Genomic DNA, 27,370 nt, shown 5'->3' on the forward strand with positions numbered 1-27,370 from the left:
CCTTCTGATGAAGTTTTGAAGTCTCATGGGGTAAAGGACGCACAAGGTAGAGCTACTAGGCACAGTAAACATGTTCTGGCATTGGCTGTTAGCTCTGATGGTCGATATTTGGCTAGTGGAGGACTAGATCGATATGTTCATCTTTGGGACATCCGCACACGCGAGCATATTCAGGTGCGTTCCATGCACTACAAACCAGAGATGTTCCTTCCTTTTTCTTCCTATGAAGAACATGTTGAAACTTCAGCACAAATTGCTCAGAAAATGTTACTCCTACACTCTTTTGAAGAAAATCTGGCTCTGTTCTTATATAGCAATCCCAAACCAACTTTTGCTTGTTACTTCTTCAATTCGCCGCATGCTGGATGATATAATTTAATTACATTACATTTTTTTGAAAGACATTAGTTTTTCAAGAAGTATTATGGATGTAAGAATTCTTTATTCGCTTAATGATGCGTAACATGCTTATACCCACATCTAGAATGCTAAGTGACAGGATCTTGGACTCAAGATCTTACCTTATTTATTTTAATGATGAAACTTAATTAATCTTCTTCAGGCTTTTCCGGGACATAAAGGACCTGTCTCATGCTTAACATTTAGGCAAGGGACTTCAGAACTCTTCTCTGGTTCATTTGATCGCTCTATCAAAATCTGGAATGCGGAAGATAGGACTTACATAAACACATTATTTGGTCACCAGAGCGAAGTGTTAACCATTGACAGCTTGAGAAAAGAACGTGTATTGACTGTTGGACGGGACCGTACCATGCGTTTATGGAAGGTAACCTTAAACTTTTTGTTTATGTACACTTTTATTATTGTCACTGTTGTTGGCCAATGCCTTCCAGCCTCCCCATTTCTTTATTTGTGGTATCTTGTTAACTTGGTGTCGTAAATGCAATTTGATATGTGAAGCGATGATGTGTTCTTTCTGTTATTCTTTCCAGTCTGCTGCACTTCAAATTTAGCATTAGTGAACTAAATATGGCTGAAACGAAATTAATATGCCTCAAACAGACTTCAACATCATAGAGTAGGATTTAGAAGCAATATGCTCGTTACCAGCCTTCAGAATTCAACTTGTGGGATTCATTTGGGAGCTTCTAAGATGATACTTCTGTTTCTCCCTTTTATCGTTGGCATCTGAATTTTTTATTTGCTCTTCTTGGCTAAATGGTTGCAATTGATGATAGTTTTTCTTCTTTTGCTGTGGCAAAATAGGTTCCGGAGGAATCGCAATTAAAGTTTCTAGCACCTGCCTCTTCGCTGGAATGCTGTTGCTTTATTAGTGATGACGAATTCTTGTCAGGTTCTGATGATGGAAGCATTGAGCATTGGAACATACTACGCAAGAAGCCTGTTCATAGAGTAAAAAATGCACACACCTCACTTAGTGAACACAAATTTGAACGAGCTAATTGTGAAGGACTGTCAAATGGCCACTTAGGTAGCTAATCTTCCAAGTACCTTGCTGTTGCAAGGCACAAGGTTACCTTTTTCTTATCATAAGTCATGGAAATATTTGTTGCAGCTCCTCATTTTAAACTCATGATCTGCAGAAAGCAACACCCAAGGTTCATCAGCTCTTTCTTGGGTCAACTCAGTTGCTGTATGTAGAAGCAGTGATCTTGCGGCCTCGGGAGCTGGAAATGGTTGTGTACGACTTTGGGCAATTGAGACCGAGTCTAAAGGCCTTCGTCCTTTATTTGAACTCTCCCTGGTGAGCTTTGTGTTACTCTTTCTTGTGGGATTATAGAGTAACCTCTGGAGGTTGGGTGCAAAATTTCTGTATGTTATCATTTAGGCATTGCTGCAAAATGTTAGAAGTTGCCACTGTGCACACCACCAGTCTTTCCCCCTCCCCCGTGGCAAAAAAGGAAAAATACCAAACATAAGAATTCACCTACTAGCATATGTGGATAGCAGTTACCTAGGAAGATTAGGTGTTTATTTTATTTTTACTGGCCCAACTTCCATCAAGTGTGTCACGGATTCTCAGAGGTTTGGAATACTTCCATCTTGCTTCCTGATTTTTCAGTGTGTAGAATTATGATTTCTTTAGACTATTGTATATCTCAAACTTAATTAACAAGTAGCCCCTTCCATGTTTCTATGTTGGTCCTATGAGCTAAAAGTTTATCTCTGCTGCAATCATAGAGTCGTGGCAACATATAAGTACTCAGGAGTCGCTTCATGTGGTATGCTTAAAAATTTTACCTCCTCCAGGACTAGATATAGTCAATGGTTATGCAGTATTACATACAACATTTGCTTTTAATGATTTGCTGTCTCACTTGTATCATGTTGCAATACGATGCAATGTAGGTTGGTTTTGTCAATTCATTGGCGTTTGCAAAATCTGGAAGATTCCTGATTGCTGGGGTTGGACAGGTATTTTTCTTCTCTCTTTAAAGTTCTTAGAGCTTCCCACCGTACAAAGTCCAAGTATTTAACCTCTATATTGGCTAAACTTGCCTGTCTGGTATTTTATAAAGGGGGTGAAAGTGCTTGTATCTTCTGATTTTCCCACTAAGACAAAGCTAAGACCTTTGGGTTCTGAATTCCCACGACCCTTCGCCATCTCAGATCTTACTATCTCAATCTGACATAAAGTATCTTTGGGACAGGAACCCCGGTTAGGAAGATGGGGACGAGTTGCTGCTGCTAAAAATGGAGTTGCACTACATCCACTGGAGCTGTCATGACACTGAGTTCCAAGTTTTGATTTAAGTCAATGATGGGAATGTAGAATGAAAAAGGTGGCATTAAGTCTGTTCTGACTGGGGATCAAATGCTTTTTTGAGAGTTCTTTACCAGCTGTCAATTTTTGACCACTGCGGCTTTTAACTCTGGAGAGAAGAAGAAACTCCTGTAATCAATAGAGAGTCAAGTGCCTGTAGACCATATTCTCCCTCGGAGATCAGATGGCTGTATCCCAGGTGTCTGAAATAATAGTCCAAACAAGTATTTAGCTCGACATGCTGACAGCCTCCAAGCTTTTTAAGTGAACATCTGCAGAAATCAAATGCAAAGACAATACATTCTCTCTGGTTTTTCTGGTTGGTCCCAAAATGTAGGCCTCCTATTTTGCTTCCAAGATTTGTATTTGCTGGACGTTGCCTTGTTTTATTCTTTCCCCTTTCAATCAGATTGGTAATTTTGTACGTCAGTGCTGTAGTATTGCTATTCTTTTTAGTGGAAACCACAGCGATTTGTGTGTTTCCCTAGCTTGAATTTGATGAGAAATTATACATGCAATACTCATGTACGCTTATTGGAAGTTGGTAGGACTAATGTGTAATTGAGGATAAAAGTCGGTAATCCCGACCTGGACAGCATATTTGTTGGACAGGGACAATAGCGACAAATTGCCTTTCATGTAACAAAACGATTTATAGCTGGTTGGTTGGGGAGCGCATTAAAATTATACAATGCAATACTCGTGTGCACTCACTGGATGTTGGTAGGATTAATATGTAACTAAGGATAAAAGTCGGTAATCCCGACTTGGATAACATATTTGTTGGACAGGGGCAATAGCAACAAATTGCCTTTCATGTAACAGAACGATTTATAGCTGGTCGGTTGGGGAGCGCATCAAAATTATACAATGAAATACTTGTGTACACTTACTGGAAGTTGGTAAGACTAATGTGTAAGTGAGGATAAAAGTCGGTAATCCCGACCTGGACAACATATTTGTTGGATAGGGGCAATAGCGAGTGCATCAAAATTATACAATGCAATACTCGTGTACATTCACTGGAAGTTGGTAGGATTAATGTGTAACTGAGGATAAAAGTCGGTAATCCCGACCTGGACAACATATTTGTTGGACAGGGGCAATAGTGACAAATTGCCTTTCATGTAACAAAACGCTTTATAGCTGGTCGATTGGGGAGCCTAAGTATGGGGAAAAATGCCTAAATAGGCTTTGGTACAATCGCAGGTCGCGACGGTAAAAACAGTAAGACGAATCATTGTTACAGCTGTTGCCGAACCAGCACCAATACAGACAGCTTCACCGGCTTTTGCTATATCGGATTTGTTGTACGTACGTACATCATATATATATATTATAAGCCCAGAAACATTCGTGGAGTCCAAGTCTCTTTCGATCCGCCCGTTAATTTGTATACGTAAACAAATTTAATAGGTATATATATATATTTATATATAGATAGCGCTGCATTTCGACATTTTTCTTTTTTGTTTTTTCTCCCAACTCGCTAAGATACACCCATGCTCCTGCGATTACGGCAGGTAGCGGATTTTCATCTGTATCTCTTCATGCGTGAAATTTGGCATGAAGCTCCATTACATTTAGGAATCGAGGACTGAAAGACATACTCGTCATTCATTGGGTGGAATTTCGGGCTTTTCTTGATTCAAGAATTTTGCCAGAGTTCTTGAGAAGGCCGGTTGCCTTGTGTATAAGCTAGGGTTTTTAGACGGATCTGTTTTCAAGTCTACACTCCAATAATCCAAGTTCTGAATTCACCATGTTTTGGCATATGGGCCTCTCCACGGTATCCCCAGTAAGTGCCCATAACTCTTATCTTTCATAAGAAAATTTGTTAATGCTTTATACTGTTTCTTGGTCCAATTTCCTGGGATGTTCATTCTCGGTCATTGGATATGATCATGCACTGTGATTTCCGTTTCTTGGAGTACTCTGGGATTTGGGGAGTGGTGCAAGCATGGGAATAAGGTTCTTGATAGTCGAGAAAGGGGAGTTTGTATGTTTGAGCATCTTGCTCTTCCAAGCGCTGTCTCTAAATCTTTGTTTCTCTTGCATAAGGTGTTATGATTCGGGCAGATGCGATTAGTTTTAGTCTTGCAATTTGTTGCTAGGAATATAACAGCAGGCCCAACTAGGATGCTGCACCTGGTATGAGGGCGTAGGGGCTGGTCATTGCTACACCCATCTGGTTTTTGTCTTATAAAAGCGCTTCCAACTGGCATTTGCACAATGACTTTACTATTTTGATCCACAAGGTTAGAAATCCATGTCCAAACAAATTGTCTGGACATGCCTTGATGGACTGGATAGGAATGGGAGATTTAGGGCCATGCTTACTTCATGGTTCAAATGGGAGATTTTAATCCCTATTATGATGGAAGGATATTCTAGTTTTTTTGTCAGATTATAAATTTGTCTCCCCTCCCTGTCTTGTGAAGCTGGTGCTTCTTCTTTTGACAGCTGAAGCTCTGACATGTACAAATTCCTGAGTTTACAACTAGTGATCTTTTTGCAAGCATCTTTATCTCATATCTTTTATGTTCAATGCACAATATGCAGCTACTTCCATAAATATAAAGACAGTTTCACTACTCTTTATCTTCAGTATTGCATCAGCTTATGCCTGACCTAAAAAAGAATTATGGTTTCTGAATCACATGTTTCACAGGTTTTGCATTGATCCTTTGATTGAGTGGTAAGCTTATTGTGCATTTTATTGTTGATTTTATGTTGCATTGACAATTGGAAATCAGTTTAATTTTTTCTTGTTTATGTTTATAAATTCATGGTCCTATACCCGGTTAATTGCTCATATGGTTATAACGGGAAGCACATTTTATGTGTCTAAGTTAAAAATGTTAATCCTTTTGTTGATTATTTTAATATCAGGTGGATACAATCTTAGATAAAGAACACTTTACTTTGGAGGAGCTATTGGATGAGGATGAAATAATTCAAGAGGTCAAAGCTCTAAATGGACGCCTTATTAGTTTGTGAGCTCCTATTTCACTTGTCATACAAGTTTTGAGTAAAACTTTGTTTTTGATCTTTTGTTTATTCCACTTGTTATCAGTTAACTATGTTTTGCCTTTTCACAGCTTATATCTTGCTGAAAGTGGTTCTGAGCATAACTTGTTCATAGTTGGATAGAATATTTTTCATTCTAAGAGGTTGTAATTGGTCTTAATGCCTACTTTAGGCTGGGATTTTATTTGAAATTATGTGGGTACCATAATATGATTACTACACCTTGAAGTATATTTACTCATTCTCTACCAAGTGTTTTGTTGTTAATAAGCTCTTCATTGGATTCATGATTTCTGAAGGTTGACTGCTTTAATTCTCTTTTGAAATTGTCGAAGAAATATTTTTCTTGTTCAAGTCATTCAGGTGCCCTTTTCTATTCTGTAATAATAGGAGCACATGATCTTTTATGCAAGTGTCTTTTCTTGTCAGAATGTAAGGATGGTTGACCTTGCATGACCTAATGTACCAATGTTTCTTGCAGCTTACAGGAAAAATCTCAAGTTAATCAACTAGTTCAATATATAGTGGAAGAAGCTCCAGAGGATGCCAAAAAACCACGAATATTCAAGTATGTGTGAATGGTAGAGGGTTCTAGGAGTAGGTGTCTGCATATCTTGCTTGGACATTGTGTACCAAATCCAGTTAACTGCGTATATCAAAACAGAGACCAGTGTGAATACTTTCCTTCTTTCTGCTTGTAGGTTTCCTTTTGTTGCTTGTGAAATTTTCACATGTGAGGTTGATATAATACTCAAAGCATTGGTAGAGGACGATGAGGTGTGAAGTTGTGAGGAATTTTGTTCACTTTGCTGGATCATTTTCCACACTGAATTTTATTAGTTTCCTCTTACTACTTTTTTCACAGTTGATGGACCTGCTGTTTTCTTTCTTGGATCCTGGGCGGCCCCACAGTACACTTTTGGCTGGTTATTTCAGCAAGGTATATTTTGCTGCTGTGATTGATGGCTGAAAGTTTAGAAGTGCTCCCTATGTAATGTTGAAGCTTGGTTTGTGCCTAAATGGAAAATAAGAGGTTGAAAAGGGAAAAGGTTGTCTATGGACGAGTGACTTTTATATTAAGGCTGCATGTCCAATGTTAGAGTCAATTTTTTTTGTTTAGGCATTATAGTTGTTCCTTGAATTTTGAGTCTATATATGTGTATTGATTATTTGTGTGTCGCATGTCATTACTAGTTTATACCGGGTTGGTTCTCTGAGAATATATTATAGTTGTTATTCCTGCCTTACAAGAATCTTTCTCCGAGAAGCATCTTTTTATTTGCCAATTATATTGGCATCTACAAATAAAAGATTGGTTTTGCTTTAGAAAGTAAATGGCGGGGGATTTAGGGAACTTTCTGAAGAAATGCATAAGATATTTGTTTGACATCTCGGGTTGCTTCACTATTTTATATATACGAAATCTATAATAAAATGTGCAGCCCACCAAAATTTGTCCAAGAAACGTCAATTTACTTACAAGTCTCCTATGTTTTTCTGTTCATACTTAGATGGGTATTTTATTATTCTTTTTTAGTCGTCTGATGCTCCTATCTTTATCTAGGTTGTCGTGTGCCTCTTGCTGCGGAAGACAGCTCCTCTCATGAATTATATCCGAGTGAGTCCAGTACATTTTCATACTCAATCGTCAATTTTCTTTTGACCAGCCTTCCAGTTATTCTGACTTATCAGCTGAATAACTTTTTTTTTGTAAATTTATTCTTCAGATTAGCTGTCCAATTATTGTAACGTCTGAGCTGAATAACTTTTAGGCTCATGTGCATGTGCTTGATAGTTTGGGTATTCAATCTCATCCGTGTTTTAGGAACTAGACTTGCAGAGCACAGCTCAAATATTTAATTCATTGTATTTTCAGGCTATATTTGGCCATCATGGTTGTTCTGAAACAACTAACTATTCATATGCCATGATATCAATCACAACCGTAGTGTTGGGTTTGTCTTGTTGGTTGATGAACAGAATTGTGTGTTACTCTTTATGACAATAATGTGAGAAGAAGTGAAGTGTTTCATTGACATATCAGTGGCAGCAATCTGATTAGGCTGCATTGAAAGGAAAGATATCTCTCTAGCACTTGTTTTCTTGTCACTTTTGGGTCCTTTTGGTGGGAGAGGCTGTTGGGGGCAATTAAATAGGTATTCATGTTTTTTACATTGTTTCAGACTTCTCCTTTTATGACTTCGATTAGGTACTCTTGTTTTTACGTTGTTTCAGATTTCTCTTTTTATGATTTTGTTTAAAAGTTTGTTATATACATATATATACTTTTTACATGCTATTTCAAGCAACTAAATTATTTATTAAAGTTTCTTTACTCCACACTAATCATTCCAAATTTCTCTAGATTCATCCATTATATTTTTGTCTAAAAATTCCAAGCAGATTTTGTGCTGAGGCAATCCATATTTTTGCTAGTTTGCTTTTTATCCTTACTGCCTATGGGCCTGTGGCCTACTGTATTGTATTTGTCATTAAATTCTCTAGGAGCTTAAATGTTCCTCTAACATATGTCCAGGCTCATCAGGATATCATCAACAAACTTGTTGACCTAATTGGGATTACATCTATAATGGAGGTTTGTTGTTCAGCCTCTAACCCGGTTTCTCTTTAGGGTATCTTCAATGAAAATTCTAATAAATTTCTTTCTGAATAGGTGTTAATTCGCCTGATTGGTGTTGATGAACATATTTATGCCAATTATGGGGACTCTATGCAGTGGTTTGAAGATATGAATGTGCTGGAGATGATTGTAGATAAATTTAGTTCATCTGTAAGTTACCCTAGTCATCTGCACATCCTGCATGGTGATGCTGTTGTTCTCTCCTTGAAGCTCCGGTGCTATTTTAGAGCCTTCAACCTGTCATATTTTGATTGGATCCTGGACTTGTTGTTTTTGATACTCAAATGCGTGATGCTTATTAAAGACTTCTTTGTTTTTTTGGCCAAATGATCGTTATGTGGTGGCTAACTATTTGTGCATGAAATTCTCCATGTGGTGCCACTGTATTCATTGGAGTTGCATTATTCTTGTTGGAATCATCTCAAGCTATAACACTTGTTCTCTGGTCATGTTTTCATACTTTGATTATGTGCCTCAGGCAAAACTCTATGAAATGACATTTTGCTTTTTAAAGCTCAGATTCTGTTTAACCCATTTCTTGCATTACACGACCAATGTCTTGCCTTCTACTCATCAGAGTTCTCGTTAGCATGCATTTTCATCTCTGTTCTGTTAAAAGAATTTGAAGTAGCTAAAATATTTATTTGCAGGATTGCCCTGAAGTGCATGCTAATGCCGCAGAAACTCTTTGTACCATTAGCCGATATGCTCCCCAAGGGCTAGCCTCAAAAATATCCAGCCCAAGGTTGCAATTGATTATTTGAAAATCTTCCTTCTTGTTCTGCTATTCTTTCCCTTTTCTTATCTTTACTGGAAGCTGGCTGCTGTTGCAGTTTCATAGGAAGATTGTTCCGTCATGCTTTCGAGGACTTTAGACCAAAATCTGTCTTGGTTAACTTGTTATCAGTCTGCATATCTTTGTTAGACCCCAAGAGGTTGACATCAGGAGTCTATTACATGTATAACCGCCAAATGTCTCAGGGAGCTGGAATCACTGCTAACCCTGAGACTGTTGATGGGATGCTGGAGAGCCTAGGTACAGTTACTTGGGGTTCATTGTGTTTTTCTCCCTCCCCCATGATTACTAATGCAAGTGACCCTAGGTATTCGCTCTCTCTCTTTCTCTCGCTCTCTCCCTTCATTTTCATTACTAATGCCAGAAAGTGCACCTTATACATACAGGACTTTGGAGATATTGATAATTGGCCTAAACTTATATTCTCATACGGCACAAACGAAAAAGGGTTGTATCGATGTCAGTTAATTAGGCAAACCAGCTCTGCTTGATTGAAAATACGGAGGCTTATGCCCGATATTTATATGTCAATGAAAACATTTTCTCTTAATTAACTCAAAATAACTATCAGGAGCTGATCAGTATAGCTAACTTTGGGGGTTGCTTGCTTTCAACACATAAATGTATTTTTTCTGTGTGGATGATTGGAATGATAAGTTAGTGGCTAAACCCTATTACCTATGTATGCAACTAATTATGTTGGATTTGTGCATGCAATGCTGCAACTTTTATGACAAAGTAGAGACCTCAGGGGAACAGACAGGAACCGGATTTGTCTCTTATACTGGTTTTGAGGTTTCACTGGTTGGACAGTAATGCAGTTTTCGTTTAGTCATTAGATTAATTTACGTCTCCAGCAAATTTTTTTTGATAATAGTAATACACTTGCTGAGTTAGAAAAGAAACAGAGGATGTAAGTAGAAGATTATGTATTCAGCATTGAAACAAGAATCTTTATCTAATTTCAAAGGAATAGAAGCTTTGAGTCTAAACACCTTTTTTTTCTTGATAATGTGTTTTCCTTTATTACTTACTACAAACTGTGTTCGACTGAATATACTTTGTTGCTTGGAGCCTGGAAAGTTATCTGGCCTGTAATGCATAGTTGATTAATCTTGGTATTCATCATAATCAAACATTTATCATGGACCAGCAAGGGGCTAACTGGTTTGTTGTACAGGTGATCTGCTCAAGCTTTTGGATCTTTCATCAGAGGACCATGTCTTGCTAACTACATATGGAAAATTGCAGCCTCCTCTTGGAAAGCACCGTTTGAAGGTAGCTTATTATTATTGCATTGCTAGATGTAAGTTTCTAACTGCTGCACTTGTAAGTGGAAATGCTTTCTTTGGAAGAAATACTCGATTTAGAAATTCGTTTGTGTATCCAACACACATTTGTTGTTGTCTACATTTAAATGCTTATCCAGTATATTCAATACATTGCTTTTTAAACTCCCTCCTGCGCCCCTTTATCCTATTCAAAATAACCTCTATATAAGAGGAATTGGTCGTCCTGGAACTCAAATCTCAATCTGAACAATGGTGGGTCTCTCAGATTATAGAATTCATCTCAGTCTTAGTGGCTGTTAGTAGTGAAGTTGCAGAAAGGGAACTGATTCGCCTGGGCGCCGTAAAACGTATTCTTGAGTTGTTTTTTCAGTAAGTTTTACCTCCTCATATGCTTTAGCTTTTGATAGTACTTCTTATTTTGTAGCATACAATTTTGAGTACTCTGTTCTAACTGTAGGTATCCTTACAATAATTTCTTACATCATCATGTGGAAAATGTTGTATACTCTTGCTTGGGGAGCAAGAACGGTCAGTTTATTGAACATCTTCTTTGTGAGTGTAATCTCATCGGGAAGATTCTTGAAGCTGAGAAGAAATTTACTTTGGCTGTCGATGCGAGCAAGGTATCCCTATTGTATATCTACTGTTGGAACTGTTAGATGTTTCCTGTTTCTATCATTGTGTGAATGTGCCTTGCAGCCAACTGTCCCTGCTGAAGGAAAGTCACCGCCCAGGATAGGGAACATCGGTCACTTAACTCGTATGGCTAATAAACTTATTCAAATGGGGAATAGTAACAGTGAGATTCACACATTTCTGGAGGTCCTTTTGATACTCATTTTATTCCCTTTGTTTCTGCCATTTTTCACTGTGCATCATGACAGCCTCCATATCATGTTTCATTGTCAAGTTCAACTTGGAGTGATGCTGATGTTCTTAGATTTAAGTTATCTTAAACCTTGCCCTTTCTTTTTTTTCCCCCCTACTTTTATGTTTATTTTATATTGTTGCCTTATTAGTTGCTTTCCTTTCGTTCTCCTATATATCCTAAGGCAATATCTTTCATACTGATGATTGAGTGCATGAATTAATAGGCCAAATGTGGTTGCAATCTTGCAATTTAGTGAGAAGCATTTTACTGCATCTACGCCTTCTACCATCTGATGTATCTGCTGAGAAGTTTCACAATGTATCTTTCTATTGGCAGCAAAATGGTGATTGGGCTGATTGGCAGAAAAATGTGCTGCTTAAGCGCAATGCATTGGAAAATGTGTTCCAGTGGGCATGCGGGTAAGTGCTCTTAAATTGAGTCTCTCCGTCCTTAATCCTTGTGCACAAGTTCTGAGTTGTATGTATGCACCGTGTTGTCCATCAAAGTGTTATTTTGTTTGCTATAGCAGTCTAATAATTTTCCCTAAGAAGGGTTAGATGCCCGTTCATATAGCCACTACATAATTTCAATCTTCGGACATGTTTAGACACAGAAGTTTGCACATGCATCTCATGTCATGTTGTCTGGATAGCATTTTGAGGTCTTGATGGGGGGAAAAAGGATAAAAGAGAGCATGACTGGTCCCATTTACAAATTTATTGTTCATTTTGAGACATTATAATATTTTTCATAAAACCAATCCTTAGATTATCCTGCCTGTTAGATCTGTTAGTTCTTAGGTCTATGTCTCCCTTTGTTTTGATTCCGTTTCGCAGATTGTTTTCTTTCAGCATGATTTTCAGTTGCGTAGTTGTCAGTTGTGTTTATTGTCTAGTAATCTAGTTTTTCTGTTACTACTTCAGAGTATGGATGTATCATTCTTGATATATTTATTTGCAGGAGGCCCACCACATTACTGGATCGGATGAGAGATAGTGATGATGATGAATACCAAGACAGGGATTATGATGTTGCAGCATTGGCCAATAACTTGAGCCAGGCCTTTCAATATGGAATCTGCACCAATGATGTTATTGATGAGGTTTGTTGTAATTTGTTTTGTTAATGTTCTATTTGGTGCATTCATCTTTCTCCTAGTGTACTCAACGCAGAGCAAATATTTGAAGCAACGGTTACTGAAAACTCTCTATTTAAACCATGGAGTGACACTGGAAGGGTGAATAATGAAATTCATAGCTCTCTGTTTGGGAGTAATCGGATTGCAGATACAACAGGAGTTATATACCAACTTGAATTAGTTTCTTACGTCCAAGTTAGAGCTCTTTCTACATCCTTTTATATTTTAAAAGGCTGGTAGTTATATATATTGCTCCAGTAGTATCACTGTTAATGTAAGACCTAGGCCCAAATAGTTGCACTTTAATGGTCATAATTTTACAAGTTGATTCGTATACACCTAATTCACCTCCCCTTGATTGTTATCATGCACTTGTTTGTATAATTATGAGATCCTGAAGTTTGAAGCTTTTTTATCTGTGTTTAATGGTGACCACTGGGTTGGCCCATGGTTTCAAGTATGGGATAATTAGTTTATTCCTTCTATATACTTGGATGGCTTATTGCATATGTGGATTTCTAGTCAGGTTTGCCTTTGGCATCTTAATTATAGAATCTAATGGAACGTGAGTGACTGTTGAAACTTTTCTCTACAAATTTTGTGCTCCACATTCATCTGATTTACTGAGGTTAAGGCGGGGTTTCTTTCCGCTGTTCTCAAATTGAAGTCCATATATAAATCTATATTTTCATGGGTAAATTACATTTTGGTGGCCGAAATTGATGTTGGCGCTTAAATATTTTGAGCCATAATTTTAGTTCATGATCTTTTCAAAATATTACGATTTTGAGTCAAAGTTAATGGAATTTGGAGAACTGGCCTAGCCGTGTTCTTCACTTTGTGTGGGGATCGACTTTTTCTCTCCTCCCAATCTGCCACCATCCGATCATATCCTGCTGGCCCACTACCACCGTTTGAGAGCCCATCCAACAGCAGTCATTTAGCACCCCTACCCATCGCCGATCGGCTCACCAACGGCGACCTCTCTTCTTTCTCCTGGCAGCGAAACCCTTGCCCATGATCCCCTCTCTTCTCCCATTTTTGCTGCCATCCACTGTCCTTTGACCGGAGCACCACCGTCATTTGAAAGCCCACTCCACACGATCATTCTCCACCCTCACCCATCACCATCCACTCAACTGTCGGTGAGATCTCCTTGTCTCCTTTCTTTTCGCCGCCGTCTCCCCCCTGCTCTTCACTCTGCCTTCATTCCTCCACATCAAAGAACATGGCCGTGTTCTCTGGTTCCCTGATTTCTTTAGTTTTAACCCAATTTTAACAGTTGACCAAAATTATAACATTTTGAAAAGATTGGGCACTAACATCGTGCTCCAAAATGTCTGGAGACCAAATAAATTTCAGCCCTACCTAAAGGGACAAAAAGTGTGATCTACCCATCTTTTCACCATGTGGGAGGTGCATGAAAAGAGTTTTTGCCACATATATCCATATCATAGAATGGATTATGAAGATGCAACTTGCAGCTGTTAGATTTTGTGTTCGGTGTAGTTTTCCAAGTTTTGAAATTAGCTGATGCATTGGCTGATAAAGTTCCTGTATTTTTCATATATTCTAAACGGTTCTTAGCAAGTAATAATGAGACATAAGTTGTATATTTGGGATGTGAAATTATTCGTGTTGCAGGAAGATACAAAGTTAGTAGGGCCAAAAGACTAAAAGATTTAGCCTCTGAACTCTATTAGTTAATGCAGTTCCGTCCTTGTATAACATTACCTGTTTTCTTTGTGCAGGGCCATGGTTCAGCCGAACGTGATGATGAGGTATGCACATTTCCGGCTTCATGACTTTTTTAATCATGGTGTTCCAAGTTATCATCACTAGGTTATTAATGGTAATGACCAGTGAATGGCCTTCCAAGGTCACTAAAATGGTACTTGATACTTCGGGTTTCTGAAGATTCTGAAAATTACTTTTTAAGGAATCTGAGCTGACGACAATTTGCCCAACCAAGATAATGAGGAATGAAACCAACTTCGCAAATTTACACCATCAGTGAAGAATCAATTTCACAATTTACAAGGATCTTGCCAGTACAGATTCTATTTCTAAAGAACACTACTGATTGAAATCTATCAAAGATTTGGTACTTCAATCATTTTCTTTGTCAACATGATGGTCGAGTGGGTGCAAGGCATAGTAATGAAAGTTGTAGTGGACCAAATTTCACAAAAATTAGCTCTGTTTTGAGGATGGTTTGTGTCCGATGCTTTCTGTTTCCCATAACTGGGTCACCCATATGCGAATACATGATTGGAGAGTGGAGAAGGTAATGAATAACTTGGAGAAGACCAATTGAGAACGATGAAAGGAATGGTAGTTGAAAACCAATGCAACACAAAAATGATGAAAGGAATGGTGGGAGAAAACTAATGCAACACCCCGGACAAATACACTTATTAATACACGTTTTACCAGTTATAGAGAGAACAGTGAATTAATGCAATAATATCTATTCCTCAGAAAACAGAGCATTTAATGTATGAATGACTTGGTTAAGACCTAGGCAGAATGAGGAAAGGGATGCTAGGGGAAAACTCTTATTAATGGATGTTTAACTATTACTTTTAATAGAAGTATGGATGAATTGGTCCCTGTTCTTGTAGTCTTCTGAAGTAAATTTGAGAAGTTAAGATGTGTGTGCAAATTGGTTGTGTAATGGACAATTCCTCATCTGTTAACAATTTTACAATATCGGATTATCTCTGTTTATTTCTGTTCCGGCTCCATTTTTGTTTATGAAGCTTACAACTATGTCGAACAACATTGTGCACTAAAGAGTTAACTGCTATAACTCTCATAGGATGTGTACTTCGATGATGCATCTGCTGAAGTTGTCATTTCTTCCCTTCGCTTGGGAGATGACCAGGAAAGGTAAGTGGTAGAGTTTATTTGGCTTAATTACCTTGCATGGAATGCCAATTAGGTTTGTTAGCTTTTTTACTTTATTATCTCTATGATTTCATAGCATGATCCTCGTTGCCACCTCATACTCTCTTGCTGCTGCTTTTTGACAGCTTGACTTTTGCTCTCTCTTACAGTGGATCTCTTTTCACAAACTCCGATTGGTTTGCATTTGAGGATCAGAGAATAGATAGTTCAATTGCTTCCCCATCCCCCAAGGGGAATGTGGGTGCCGATGGAGGAGCTGATGATGTCATTCTTGAGGAAGATAAGGATTTGGCACACACTGCCATATCCAGCTCTCCTGGATTGAAACCAACTTTAGATGGTAACAATGTGACTAGCAAATTGTCCGAGGACATGAGAGAAACTGCTACTGTTGGGTTGGACAAACCACCAGAGTGGGTTGAGTGGAGGGAAAGTTTTGATTCTATTGAATTGCCTCCACCTGTAAGTTCTCCTGAGACGTCCAACACAGCTCAGTCCCCATCAATATCGAATGGGTGGGAGCCCATGGAATCAGGAGCTCAACCAGATGATGTCGCACCAGATAAAGCAGAATCCTTGGCCAATGTACCTCGCAAGATTGATGGAGGATCACCTAATTCAAACAATGTTGACTCCAGTCCCAGACCTATACAATCGGCACAAGTGGGTGATCTGAACATAAGAATTCTAGAAGTAGATTCACATGTTGGGACAGAAGACTCTTCTGGACCTACAAAATGCGAAGATAAAAATTGACGCTTACAGAGACAAATGTAAATTCTTAGTCTAAGTAGTTCCGGAAGAACCTAACCTTCTTGTGTTGTTGAGGTGGAAGAAGCAACTCTTCTGGAGTTATGCTACTCACTAGTTTAAGTATGTCCATGATCTTCTGTTCTGTGGGGTTTGCATTATGCAATGAAGTTGCTATTATCTGAGCTTGACGCCACTGAATCGATATGTTTTGCCTTCTCTACATCCCTTGGTAGAGTACCGTTGGGAAAGATGTTAGAATGTCCTAATGTATGTTCTGAGGACCCTGTTTATATGTTTTAGGTGACTTACTTTATTTTGTGATTTTCGAGTGTAAGTTTTTGTCAAAACATAGAAATATACATACAACACAAATATATATTTATTTTACATTTATATCTATTAAATCAAATAATGAAATTCCAGTAAGTAGTGCAAAAGCTCCCGTAGTACCTTAATATAAAAACTATAAGGGTAAATTACAATTATCTCTCTTAAAGTTTGGCATAATTATAAGTATTTTCTTGTTGTTTGAAAAATTATAAATATTTTTTTCAAATTAAATATAATTGTGTAGCCCCTAGATGGAAAAATAAAAATTATTATTTTACTCTTATTGAATTTTTTTTTTTCAAAAATATATTTGAAGAAAAATTGAGGGTAGATAAAATATATAATCTAGAGGAAATATTAATTCATAAAAATATTTTAAAAAGTTATAGTATATATACAAAATATTCTTAAATATACAACATAAGTACTCCATTTCAAAGGTTTCTTCTTCTTTTTTGTTTCATTTTAGTAATTTATTTTAGGAAAAATTGCGTAAAACCCTCATGTGTTATGAAAATTCAGCTAAAAACTCTTGTGTTAAATATATAGGCAAAAAAAAAATCCTGTATTTTTTGAAATCCAGCACACGCTCCTCTGACCATTTGTTTTACTTAACAGTATTTTTTTGTAAATTCCTGTTATACCTTTATTGATATAAATTATTATTATTATAATGACTGTTGGATCTTTTATGATTGTATCAGAACCATATGATCTAATCAATTTTTAATAGCCATCTTCAATAAATAAAATTGAACGGTCCAAATTTTGTGTATTTTAAAAATGTATGTTACACATATATATACGTACAATTATGTATATGTATATGTATAGCTATAGATACCGATGGCGGGCTGCCGCTCCACATCGTGCCTAGATCGGACGTGGAGATAGGAAAATCTAATTTAGTTGCAGAGAAATGAAAAGAGGTAGAGGCGATGGTGAGGGAGCTCGCGAGGTGGAAGCAGAGACGCGCGGCGTGGGGAGTGCTTGACAAAGACGATGATGTTGTTGCTCTGCATCTTTTTTATTCTTTTTTTGAATTTTTTATTCTATAAATTTTAACATATGAATTAAATTAATATATGTTTTTATATTTAAATATAAATATATTAAATATTAAAATTTTATTTATTTTAATAATATAATTTATTGTTGTAAGTGGGGTAAAATGCTCGGTGCTGGGTCGATGGGATTCAACTATCCTCGTGGTTCTCTTCTATTTTTGAGAGAAGAGGTGGCTTCATAATCCCATCTTCTATCGTGGATGTGCTTAGCAAGGAGTGTGGTGCCATTATAATCAAGTTGGTGCTAGGGTGTCTTGAGGTGAGCAAGGAGCTCTTCCGCCATAATATCTACACTGAAGGGAATACGCGCTCCAATAGCGGGGCCTCCTTCCTTACCTGTTGGCAGAGTTCCACCACGTCTTTCTTGAGAGAATGCTAGATTTATGGAGGTTCTTGATTGGCCCTCTCCTTGCAGACGGGATCAACTAGTGTAGGTTCGTCCTGCTGGAGTTGGCCTGTCATTTCCTTGTGCCTTTAGCTTCTCCTAGTGAGAAGATTGTACTGCTCCCTTGGCTTGGGAGCCCCGAAGGGCTGAGTTGACGGTCTTGCGATGAACTGGAAAAGCTGCTAGAGGAAGATCGGGTTGGTTGTAGCAGGCAAGGCTGTCGGATCAAGAGTGAGAGCAGGGGTGTTGATATCCCTTAGTGTTTGTTCTGAAAGTAGAACTACAAAACCTGCTGCAGGAAGTAGAGAAGTATTTCCTTAAAAAAAGCCATTGTGACATCCATTTTCTAAGTTGGATATTTCTTACATCTCTAGCTCAAATCTCCCACAAATGGCGCCAATAATGTGTACCAAGATCTGACACATCACAATGGTTGAAGGATCTTCACTGAAAATGAGGACGAACCTACAAACAATTCTGATGCTTACGTCAATAATCGATTTACTGAAAAGATAATTGAAAATTTTGAAATAACATAAGAGTAATAATGAAATAGTTGAAACGACTTGACAAAGTATCAATTTAAAGCGGGAATAATGTTTGAGAGCAAAATAGGGCGAGAAGCTTGCTGAAAATCAAGGAAAAAGACTGATTGCGTGAATAATACTTGATACCCTCATGAATGCACAATGACCTTTATTTATCGGCCGATGAAGAGCAAGTTTAGAAGTTGTAGCAACTTGTGATACATCGTTAGAAAGCTGCATGGTTAGATTACTAACAAAAAAAGAACAGATTGATATTTGGACTTATCTTTAAGAAGTTATGACTATTTGAACGAGTCATGCCAGTCAAGCCTACTTACGCAAATTTCATTTTACCTGCTGATGCCAAGTTAGCCACCATTACTTTAGGAGTTTGTTGAAAATTTTTTGGCATGATATGTCTCATGGTATTAGAAATACGTATAACTTGTCATCTCCAATATCTGGCTAGTTATCCTATTGGATTTGGCTTATTAGCCTGCCATGTTAGTATAATAGATGGGCTATGGGCAAAATACGATTTGCACTCTAACTGACAAAGAGGAGAAAACAACATACTGGCCCGACCTGCCTGCGTATAACACGTAGACCTAGTCTTCAACAGTCGGCACCTCAAAGTCTACTCCTGAAAGAAAATGTCAGCAGAGGACAAATTAACTAATAATATTCTAGGACAAAAATCATGTATTTCAATTCTAAAAACATATAAGTATTAAAATAGTCCTGAATATTTGATACTTTCATATGTAAACAATGTATAATAATTTAATTTGATGTAATAATATATTTTACATATAAATATTATATGAATAATAATTGTTTAGTATTTAATAAAATGTGAAAAAAAGTAAAGAATTAATCGAAAAAATAAAGAGGGAATATAAGCATAAATATCATATCGTGGGCGGTAGAAGAACAGTCTCCTCTTTCTTCTCTTCTTTCCTTTTCTTCTTATTTCATTCTTCCACCATCTCCATGGAAGAAGACACTTCCACTTCAGGGAATAGCAACTTCTGATTGAGTAAGTTTGGCAATTCCACATTTTCCTGTTGTAATTGCTTTCTTTCTTGTATCCCTATAATTGCATGTGAAGAATTGCAGAATGAAGCAGTGTAGAGACCTGAAGAAGAAGAAGAAGACAGATCGCGTTTTTTGCAATACGAGTAGCAATTTTTTCACCTTTTACATTTTCTTCAGTCTGATTGTTAGGTAAGAAAACGCAACGGCGTTTTTATAAGTTATGTGTAACGACTAGTTGAAGTCGTGTTAGTTTCTGTGTATATATATGTATCTTCGCCTCTTCTGAAGAACACTCAACTGAAAACTACAGAAATCAAAATTTCTTTCTTGATTCTTGCTCTACAGTTTTCAATGAGCACTCTTCCCTCTCCTTCCATCGTTTCCGCTCAAGATTATCTTCGATGGTCTCTGATTAACCCAAACAAGAAACTCCATAAATCGATTTCTTGATTTCAAGAATTGAAGGTGACAATGGCAGAGGATCCTGAGGTTCTGAAATTACAGCCAGGAGACAATCCAAGATTCACTCAATTTCTTGCTTTTTCGCAGTCCTCAAGTACGTGGGTGGGGTTGACTGGAGTTTCTCAAAAAATGACTCGTTAATTCATCATCTTATGTTCCTGGCTTCTTGGCATTCAGAGAGGTCACCCCGTTTTCTTATTTTCAGTTTTGTTATTCAGATTTTGATTCTTGATATGGTACAACTGATTACTCTTCTTGTGAATTCTTGTGTTGCATGCTTCTTGGTGAAATAACTATTTTTTTTCCTTCCTTTTTTTTATATATATTTTTCATGTTTTCTTCTGGTAATGCTAAATCATTGGTATTATTTGGAAATTTTTGAATACATTGCTCTATTTACAAGATTAATGTGCTGTGGCCTTTGTGGTTGATCCTCCATTTCCTACAATTAGAGGCTTTATTTCCATAAGTTTGCCCTATTTTTCCTTTTCATACGTGATGAAATTTTCAAGGAAAACTACATGTTTTTGGGTCATTTTCTGTGAGATTTAATTTCTGGTGTTGTTCTTTTGCGATATCAAGCTTTTTGTAACTTACGCAGATTCCTACATTGAAGCAATGTTCATTGTTATTTTCGTATTGAATTTCTCGGTCGCTTAGTCCTATTAATCATTTGGCGTGCTTTCTCTTACTTTTGTCTTTGATTAAGAAAGGTTTGTGGTGAACAAAGTATTATGTCTTAACTACGATTCTACTGGTGATTGTGGATTATGTCACCAGACTTCACTTCAGAAAATAATTTAATTTCTTCTATTTTCAGGCACCAGTGCTTCTAGAACTTCTAGAGAAGATGAAGAATACATCACCTACACTGTATCGCCAGGTAACTAATTACTCTGTCTCAACAAATATTTTTCAGATTTTTAAATGTGACATGATGGAAGCCATGTAACTGAAAACATAGGTGTAAATATCCACACCCTCCAAGTCCCTAGCCACCAAAAGAAAAAACAAAAGGAAGATTAGAAAAGAAAAGAAACAAGATAAAGAAAACGCACTTTCTTATGTTTTGATATGATATTAGGTGATGCATATGTACATTTTTTCCTGAATTATACTTGGGAAAGATTGTTTAGCTTATATATATGATCAGCTACTAAATCGTTTTCTGCCCCTACAGTTGAATATTCACTGTACGATCAATTACATCTATTAGTTATGTATGTTGACTGATGATTGATTGCAGTGGACACTTTTCATCCTCGAAGGCAAGTCGTTTTTCAATTTCTTGAAAAGAGAAGGCATGATATTTTATGTGCATTCATCCTTGTAAGTAACGCCTCATCTAATGATATCCTTTTTGATTCCATGACTTTCCGGAAACCAATCTGCTTTCACGTAGTTGTCTTTCTAATTGAATTGGATAGTTCACATTGAGAAATCTTTAACTCACTTTTTTGGCTTGATTTAGCTCTGTATCGACAACTTTAGAGTTTTTAAAATCTCTATTTTCTATCAGTTTTGTGGATGTGACCTCCTTTTCTTTTGAATTTATTATATTTATAGCTATGAAATGATTTTGTGGTCGGAAAATGTCGGTTATTTCGCCTATAGGTGATCATGGTTAATGCAGCTCCCTTTCTATGGGTTTCATAGTCATGCCACTCTTGGTCCTTATTGAAATCTTTGGAAAGGTCTCTAGGTAACGAAATCAGCGATCTAGTTTAGGAGCAGTAAGTAATGTATATGCTTTTCCTAGTATTATCTTTGATACCAATCAATTTCACCTATGTGGGTCTTGATGCATAAATGTGATTCTCTGAAATCTAAGTGACATCCCTCCATTCTCTGTTTCTTCTATTTGAGCTTTACTTTAAGAGATCTTAACTCGACTGTGATGAAGCTTCGTAAACCAATTGCTAGTTCCCTAGTTGATGAACCCACAGAATTATTTTTGTGATGTGCATCCGAAAAGGTTTCTTCCTTATGCAGTATCTGTTGCTTATGCCTTTCAAAGAATGCCTGAATGATTTATCGATGTTCTTTTCTTCCGTGTGTTAGTTTTTTCATAATTCTGTCGCTTATGCCTTTCAAAGAATGCCAGGACTGTACTATGGAGGCTATACAATTATAAAAGGGTTTCACCTTACTTGGTATATCATTTTCTAGTAATACATGTGACATGTATTTATTTGGTTCTTCACGTGAAGCATTAGTTAGTATATAACATCCAATGTATTTGATTATGCAAGTCAAGCATATAAGTAAGTATAGGTGATCTATAATCGTTTATTGAAACTCAGAGGGGCTAGAATATATTGGTTGGCAAGTTATGTGCGAACTAAATGGCTTCATTTCATTAAGACAAAAGGCTTAATTCGGATTAAAACGCTCAACTGAAACACACGTTGGTTGCTAAAAGTATGCATTTTGACAACATTCTAGAACCTAATGGTAGTTGTATCTTCATCTTCCTCTCTTCATGTTTCTAGCGAAAGGTAACCAGTGCCCAATTAATTCTTCTCTCCTGATTTTTTCCCCATATTTTTAAATCGAGAAAGGTTGAAACTATTGATTTTACACTTTGTAAACTACAAAACTCGAATTTACTGGACTAATTTCTGCAGAAATCCCTCACTGTCACCATTTTGATTTGGAAATAATGGGATCATTGAATTTTGAGGTCGCTCAAAATGTGGAGGATGCAAGCACTGGGTTGAGACATAAATTCGAGAACAAACCTCCTCTCTCTTTGTGGACTTATTCCTTGTTCATTTATTGAGTTGGGTTTTCTTCATGTGGTGGTTTCAAAATTTTTTGTTGTTATATATTTATTATCCTTGTGTGATTTTACAGAAACCACATTCGTTTATGTTATTAACATCATCATCTTTGCAGGTGTATCATAGAAAAATATGTTGGAAAATTTATATTATACAACAATGAATTATTTGATTTGTGAACCTTGAAAATAAAATGCTATATGCTAAAATGTTGAATGGTTGTCTAGATGCCAAATTTAAATTTCTCTTCCAAGATGAGTAATTTTTTGTGAATATTTGTAATTTCAAATTTTGTTAAATGATTTTTAAGGAACACAAACTTTTGGTAACTTAATAAATATTAAAATGGAGAACTTTTTTTCTTTTTATTTATATTACCCATAATTTAGTTTTCTTTTTTACTCAAAGATTTGTTCTCTCATACCAAATATTTTTTTGTTACCCAATGAAGTTTTCAAAATCGATATGAAGTGTGTACTAATTTCTCTTCAAAGAAAACGAAGTATAAATGAACAAAGTTTGGAATGTATTTAATCATTATTCATCTACTTGCTTTTTGAAAATGCATGAAATGTCGTAATTTTTCACTTCCTGATAAATGTGTTAAAACTGTTTATTTTTGTAACTAATAACTGATTTAAAATATTTTTTTTAGTTCTTTGAAAAACTTAAGATGCAGGTCGTTTCCTATTTTTGAAAAAATGGATTGATGTAAAATATATTTTTTGGTTTTCAAAGAAGTGCATAATTAATTTTTCTTGTGATAAATGATAACAAAAGACATGTACTATTAATGCTTGTACTTGTCAAGATGTTGAAAAAGCTTTTTAAGAACATGGTCACAGGTATTATGAAAATAATAAATATACTTGGCATCTAGACAAATATTCATCAATTTAGTATGTGCTATTTTATTTTCTAAGTTCACAAGTGAATTAATTTGTGGTTGTATAATAACAATATTCTAATAAATTTTGTTGTGCTGCACCTACAAAGTCCAGATGTCAATAATGTGAACAAATATGGTGATTTTGTAAAATTTGTACAAGAATCATAAATGTTATGACAAACAAAAAGTTTTTGAGACAACAACATGGGAACCTAACACAATTTATGAATCAAGAATAAATCAACAAAAATAGTGGAGGATGATCTCCGGTGTAGGCCTCAACTCTAATGTCTCCCGCATCCAACACATTTAAAGTTGTCTCAAAATTCATAATCCTATGTCTTCCAAATGAGAATGGTGAGAATGTGAAGATTCTGTAGAAATTAGTCACACATCGAGTTCTTGTAGTGTACAAAGAAAAATTCAATGGTTTTTTCATTTCTTGAATTTTAAATATGGGGAAAAATTTTGTAGAGGGAATGAATAGGGACAACGGTTGCTTTTTTGTTAGAAAATGACAAGGGGGAAGAGAGAGATACAGTACTTAAGCAATCAAAGTGAAGCAATTTTAGTTGAGTGTTTAAATCTCTATTTCGACTTTTAGTTTCCCGCACTATTCTTAGTGAGACGATGTTATTTAGATAAGCATAGAACTGAAAAACGAAATATAGACTCTAGCACCTTGAGGTTTAATAAACGATTATGGATAGACCATAGATTCCATGTTACAATTGCGTTGTGTATTACTTATCAAGATTCGTCCTTTTGTTTTCTTCAGGTTGACATTAGAGCAAAGATTTGCTTTCGGAAGCATGGTTTAAGCTAATATTGGTCATCGACTGATGTAGTCGAAGTGGCATATCATACGACACCGTTGAAGTTGATATCAACAAAAGAGTTCGCCCGATGGACTTGTTTCATAGCGACGAACCTGTCTCAGATTGTCTTCCGAATATGCCTAATGGGTTTTAGAAGATTTTTTTTTAAATGTAAATTAGCACTCGTTGTTTGTAGAATTTCAGCATTCTTTGTATGATATGAAAGATTGTACTTGTATTTTACCTAAAGCAATAAAGACTATTATTCGTTTTATGTCCAAAGAAGTAAAATTTCTAACTTTTGTACATTTTCTTATTTCTATCAACTAGTAAAATGCAAGTGCATTGTTGTTAAGCATAAATTTTTTATAGAAATATTTAATTTATACTGAATGGCAATAATAGTAAATTCAATAAAATTGAGAAATTATTTTAATTTTTTACAAGGTATGAATATAAAATAACGTTATAGAAAATACATAAGTTTTTAATTGTACGATTTATATATGTTTCACAATATTGAATGATAAAAAAGCTTGTTTAGTTTATTCGTTCAGAAGTACCATCAGCATGGGGGCATGAACAAATCTGAGATTCGAAAAATACATCTTTAATGCTTTCTTTGTTTTATATATCTTATTTAATATGAGTTAAAAGTAAAGAAATTTGTAGTAGAATAATACGAGTTCCTTTGTCATCTATATGTTTGTCAACTCTACCTAGCACAAGTCTGTACTGGACGCATATTGATGTGTCAAGTTTGTAAAATAATTTTCAATATTCTAATTATTTTATTTACATATTTTGTTAATCTATTTTTTCACAAGAGTAAGAAATTAGAGAAAATTGTAGTAAAAAATACGAGCTTTTTAAATCTCTCTTTTCAACACCACTATCAGAACACCCTTTGTTTAGGGTATGTTGATGTGTGAAGTTCGAAAAATACATATTTGACTCTCTAGTCTTTTGTATTGTTGAATTTATTTTATTTATTTTTGTTAAGCAGGACAAAAAATATAAGTTTGTTTAGTCTATTTGTTTAGCATTACTCTCGGCATATCCCAAACTATGGGCATGTTGATGTGTGAAGTTTGAAAATACATCTTTAATGCTCTAATTTTTCATTATATACTTCATTAATTTATGCTCACAAAGAAAAGTAAAAAATAGAGAAATTTATAATCAAAAGTACGAGTGTTTTAAGTTTATTTATTGACCACAACATTCTACGCACCCCATGCTAGTGGTATGTTAATGTGTAGAATTTGAAAATTTAATTTTTAACACTTTAATAATTTGCATTATATACATTAATAATTTATTTTCTTTAAATAGGGGTAAAATGTAGTGAAATTTGCAATACGTATTTTTTAGTTTATTTATTGAATACTATCCTGAGCCCATCCCATGCTGGGAAATATATTGATGTGCGAGGCTTTTAAATTACATATTTAACATTCTAACTATGCATTATATATTTTAATCATTTATTTTCTTAAGTGAATTAAAAACTAAATGTATTTGTAGTTAGAAAATACGAATTTGTTCAACGCGTCATACGTCATATCCCATTCTTAGTGCGTGATGATGAGCACTACTCAAAAAATACATTTTTTATGTTCTATTTTTGTCCTATTATAAATGACGTCACAAAAATTCGCACGACCTAAGGGAGAGGGCTATCATGGAGAAAGGGTAGTCGAAACCCAAGGATACACTCGGCCCGAGGAAAAGGAGCTTAAGTTGGGGTCTTCTAGGAATGTCTGTTTCGCCAGGCTTGGAGAAGGAGGCGGGGGGCTTACCATAGGCCTAAAGAAAAGGATAGCGTGGCCGCCATATGGACGCGAATACGTTCCCATATGTATGTGGAGGGAAGCTAAGCAGCTAGCTCAGAGACACAAAAATAGGAGATTTATTCAATTGGTTCAACACTATCCTTACCCTAGGTTGAGGGCATGTTGAAGTATATAACTGTTGGGATTGAGATCATGCCACGAGGGTGCACCACCACCCCCACGAAGCTCTATAAAGAGGTGTTCAGCTTTATCAAGCGGATGTCCCCTAACTGCATCTAGTCATAGGTTTCCCTAAATAATACGTCCGCCGATCTCTCTGAATCTATGAAAATTCACCCTACTTTATGGTTGGCTAATAATGCAGTGATGATTAGAGAATCATAGTGGAATGCTTTTAGGCGCCGATCGTTCAGTTTGTCTGAACTGGATGAGGAGGTGTCCTTTATCGCCTCCACATCTAATACCTTTTTCACAGTTATGTCATGTGCCTCTCTCATCCGTGCGTTTTGGCATGGTGTGAATTGCCTCCATTGGGTCCTCCCGCTATCATCCGTATGACTCCTTTATAGGGGAAATTTCTGTCCTGCCTGCGGACATAGATCTGGACCCCTCCTTTTGGGAGGGTTTTGGGCTGGAAATTTTTGTCTATTTTGTTTTATGAAAAAATACCTCATTTACCCACATTTGCTTAACCTAGCATACAAATCTTTCGTCACCAACTCCCAAGTGTTCTCCTCGTTGTTGCATCCCTCCCATTTCACCAAGTACTATGCATAATTGAGCTTTGTGGTCCTCGTAACTCGATGATTTAGGATCGCTTCAACCATCTTCTCCTTCATCTTCGTCAATTCAAGTGGCGGGCATCGTCCTCCTTTTCTACTGAAAATTTATTTAACTAGCTCACATGAAAGACATTGTGGATTTTCCACCAGGAAGGCAACTCTACCTTGTAGGCCACTATTCCAATACGCTTGATCATATGTAAAGGGTTGATATATTTTTGCATCAACCAAGGATTTCTCCCCCTTGGACCTTCACCATCACAAGGTTTTCTGCATTCAACTCGATGAAGCGGTGGTTTTTATTTGCATACTTCTT

General features: G+C 36.3%; 2 protein-coding genes across 5 annotated transcripts; both read left to right on the forward strand.

Annotated features, from left to right (window-relative positions):
- Positions 1-3,240, forward strand: LOC105167267 (U3 snoRNP-associated protein-like EMB2271; the record flags this gene model as incomplete). Of its 2 annotated transcripts, none has more annotated exon segments than XM_020696156.1 (6): positions 1-174; positions 563-787; positions 1,228-1,453; positions 1,566-1,726; positions 2,332-2,397; positions 2,634-3,240. In XM_020696156.1, coding segments are annotated over 6 exon segments (930 nt in total), but the record flags the coding sequence as incomplete, so codon positions are not given.
- Positions 3,842-16,511, forward strand: LOC105167268 (serine/threonine-protein phosphatase 6 regulatory subunit 1). 3 transcript variants are annotated; one of them, XM_011086911.2, is made up of 20 exons: positions 3,842-4,162; positions 4,270-4,544; positions 5,639-5,742; positions 6,258-6,344; positions 6,478-6,553; positions 6,642-6,716; positions 7,341-7,394; positions 8,313-8,372; positions 8,451-8,567; positions 9,068-9,162; positions 9,251-9,453; positions 10,394-10,491; positions 10,771-10,874; positions 10,963-11,128; positions 11,205-11,327; positions 11,713-11,795; positions 12,337-12,478; positions 14,266-14,295; positions 15,336-15,406; positions 15,574-16,511. In XM_011086911.2, exons 2-20 carry the CDS (start codon positions 4,509-4,511, stop codon positions 16,178-16,180), a joined length of 2,331 nt encoding a protein of 776 aa, XP_011085213.1. In that variant the 5' UTR covers positions 3,842-4,162; positions 4,270-4,508; the 3' UTR covers positions 16,181-16,511. The 3 variants fall into 3 exon arrangements, with proteins under 3 accessions (XP_011085213.1, XP_011085212.1, XP_020551814.1); XM_011086910.2 differs by lacking the exon at positions 3,842-4,162 and having other exon boundaries at positions 4,193-4,544; XM_020696155.1 differs by lacking the exons at positions 3,842-4,162; positions 4,270-4,544 and having other exon boundaries at positions 5,648-5,710.

The sequence above is a fragment of the Sesamum indicum genome, linkage group LG8 (assembly GCF_000512975.1).
Source record: "Sesamum indicum cultivar Zhongzhi No. 13 linkage group LG8, S_indicum_v1.0, whole genome shotgun sequence".
NCBI classification, from domain to species: Eukaryota; Viridiplantae; Streptophyta; class Magnoliopsida; order Lamiales; family Pedaliaceae; genus Sesamum; species Sesamum indicum.

Bases quoted from the DNA above. Each gene is read 5' to 3' on its own strand.
- LOC105167268 (XM_011086911.2), top strand. From the start codon at position 4,509: ATGTTTTGGCATATGGGCCTCTCCACGGTATCCCCA. The intron at 5,743-6,257 runs GTGAGCTCCTAT...TGTTTCTTGCAG, and splicing joins AATGGACGCCTTATTAGTTT to CTTACAGGAAAAATCTCAAG. The intron at 11,796-12,336 runs GTAAGTGCTCTT...ATTTATTTGCAG, and splicing joins GTGTTCCAGTGGGCATGCGG to GAGGCCCACCACATTACTGG.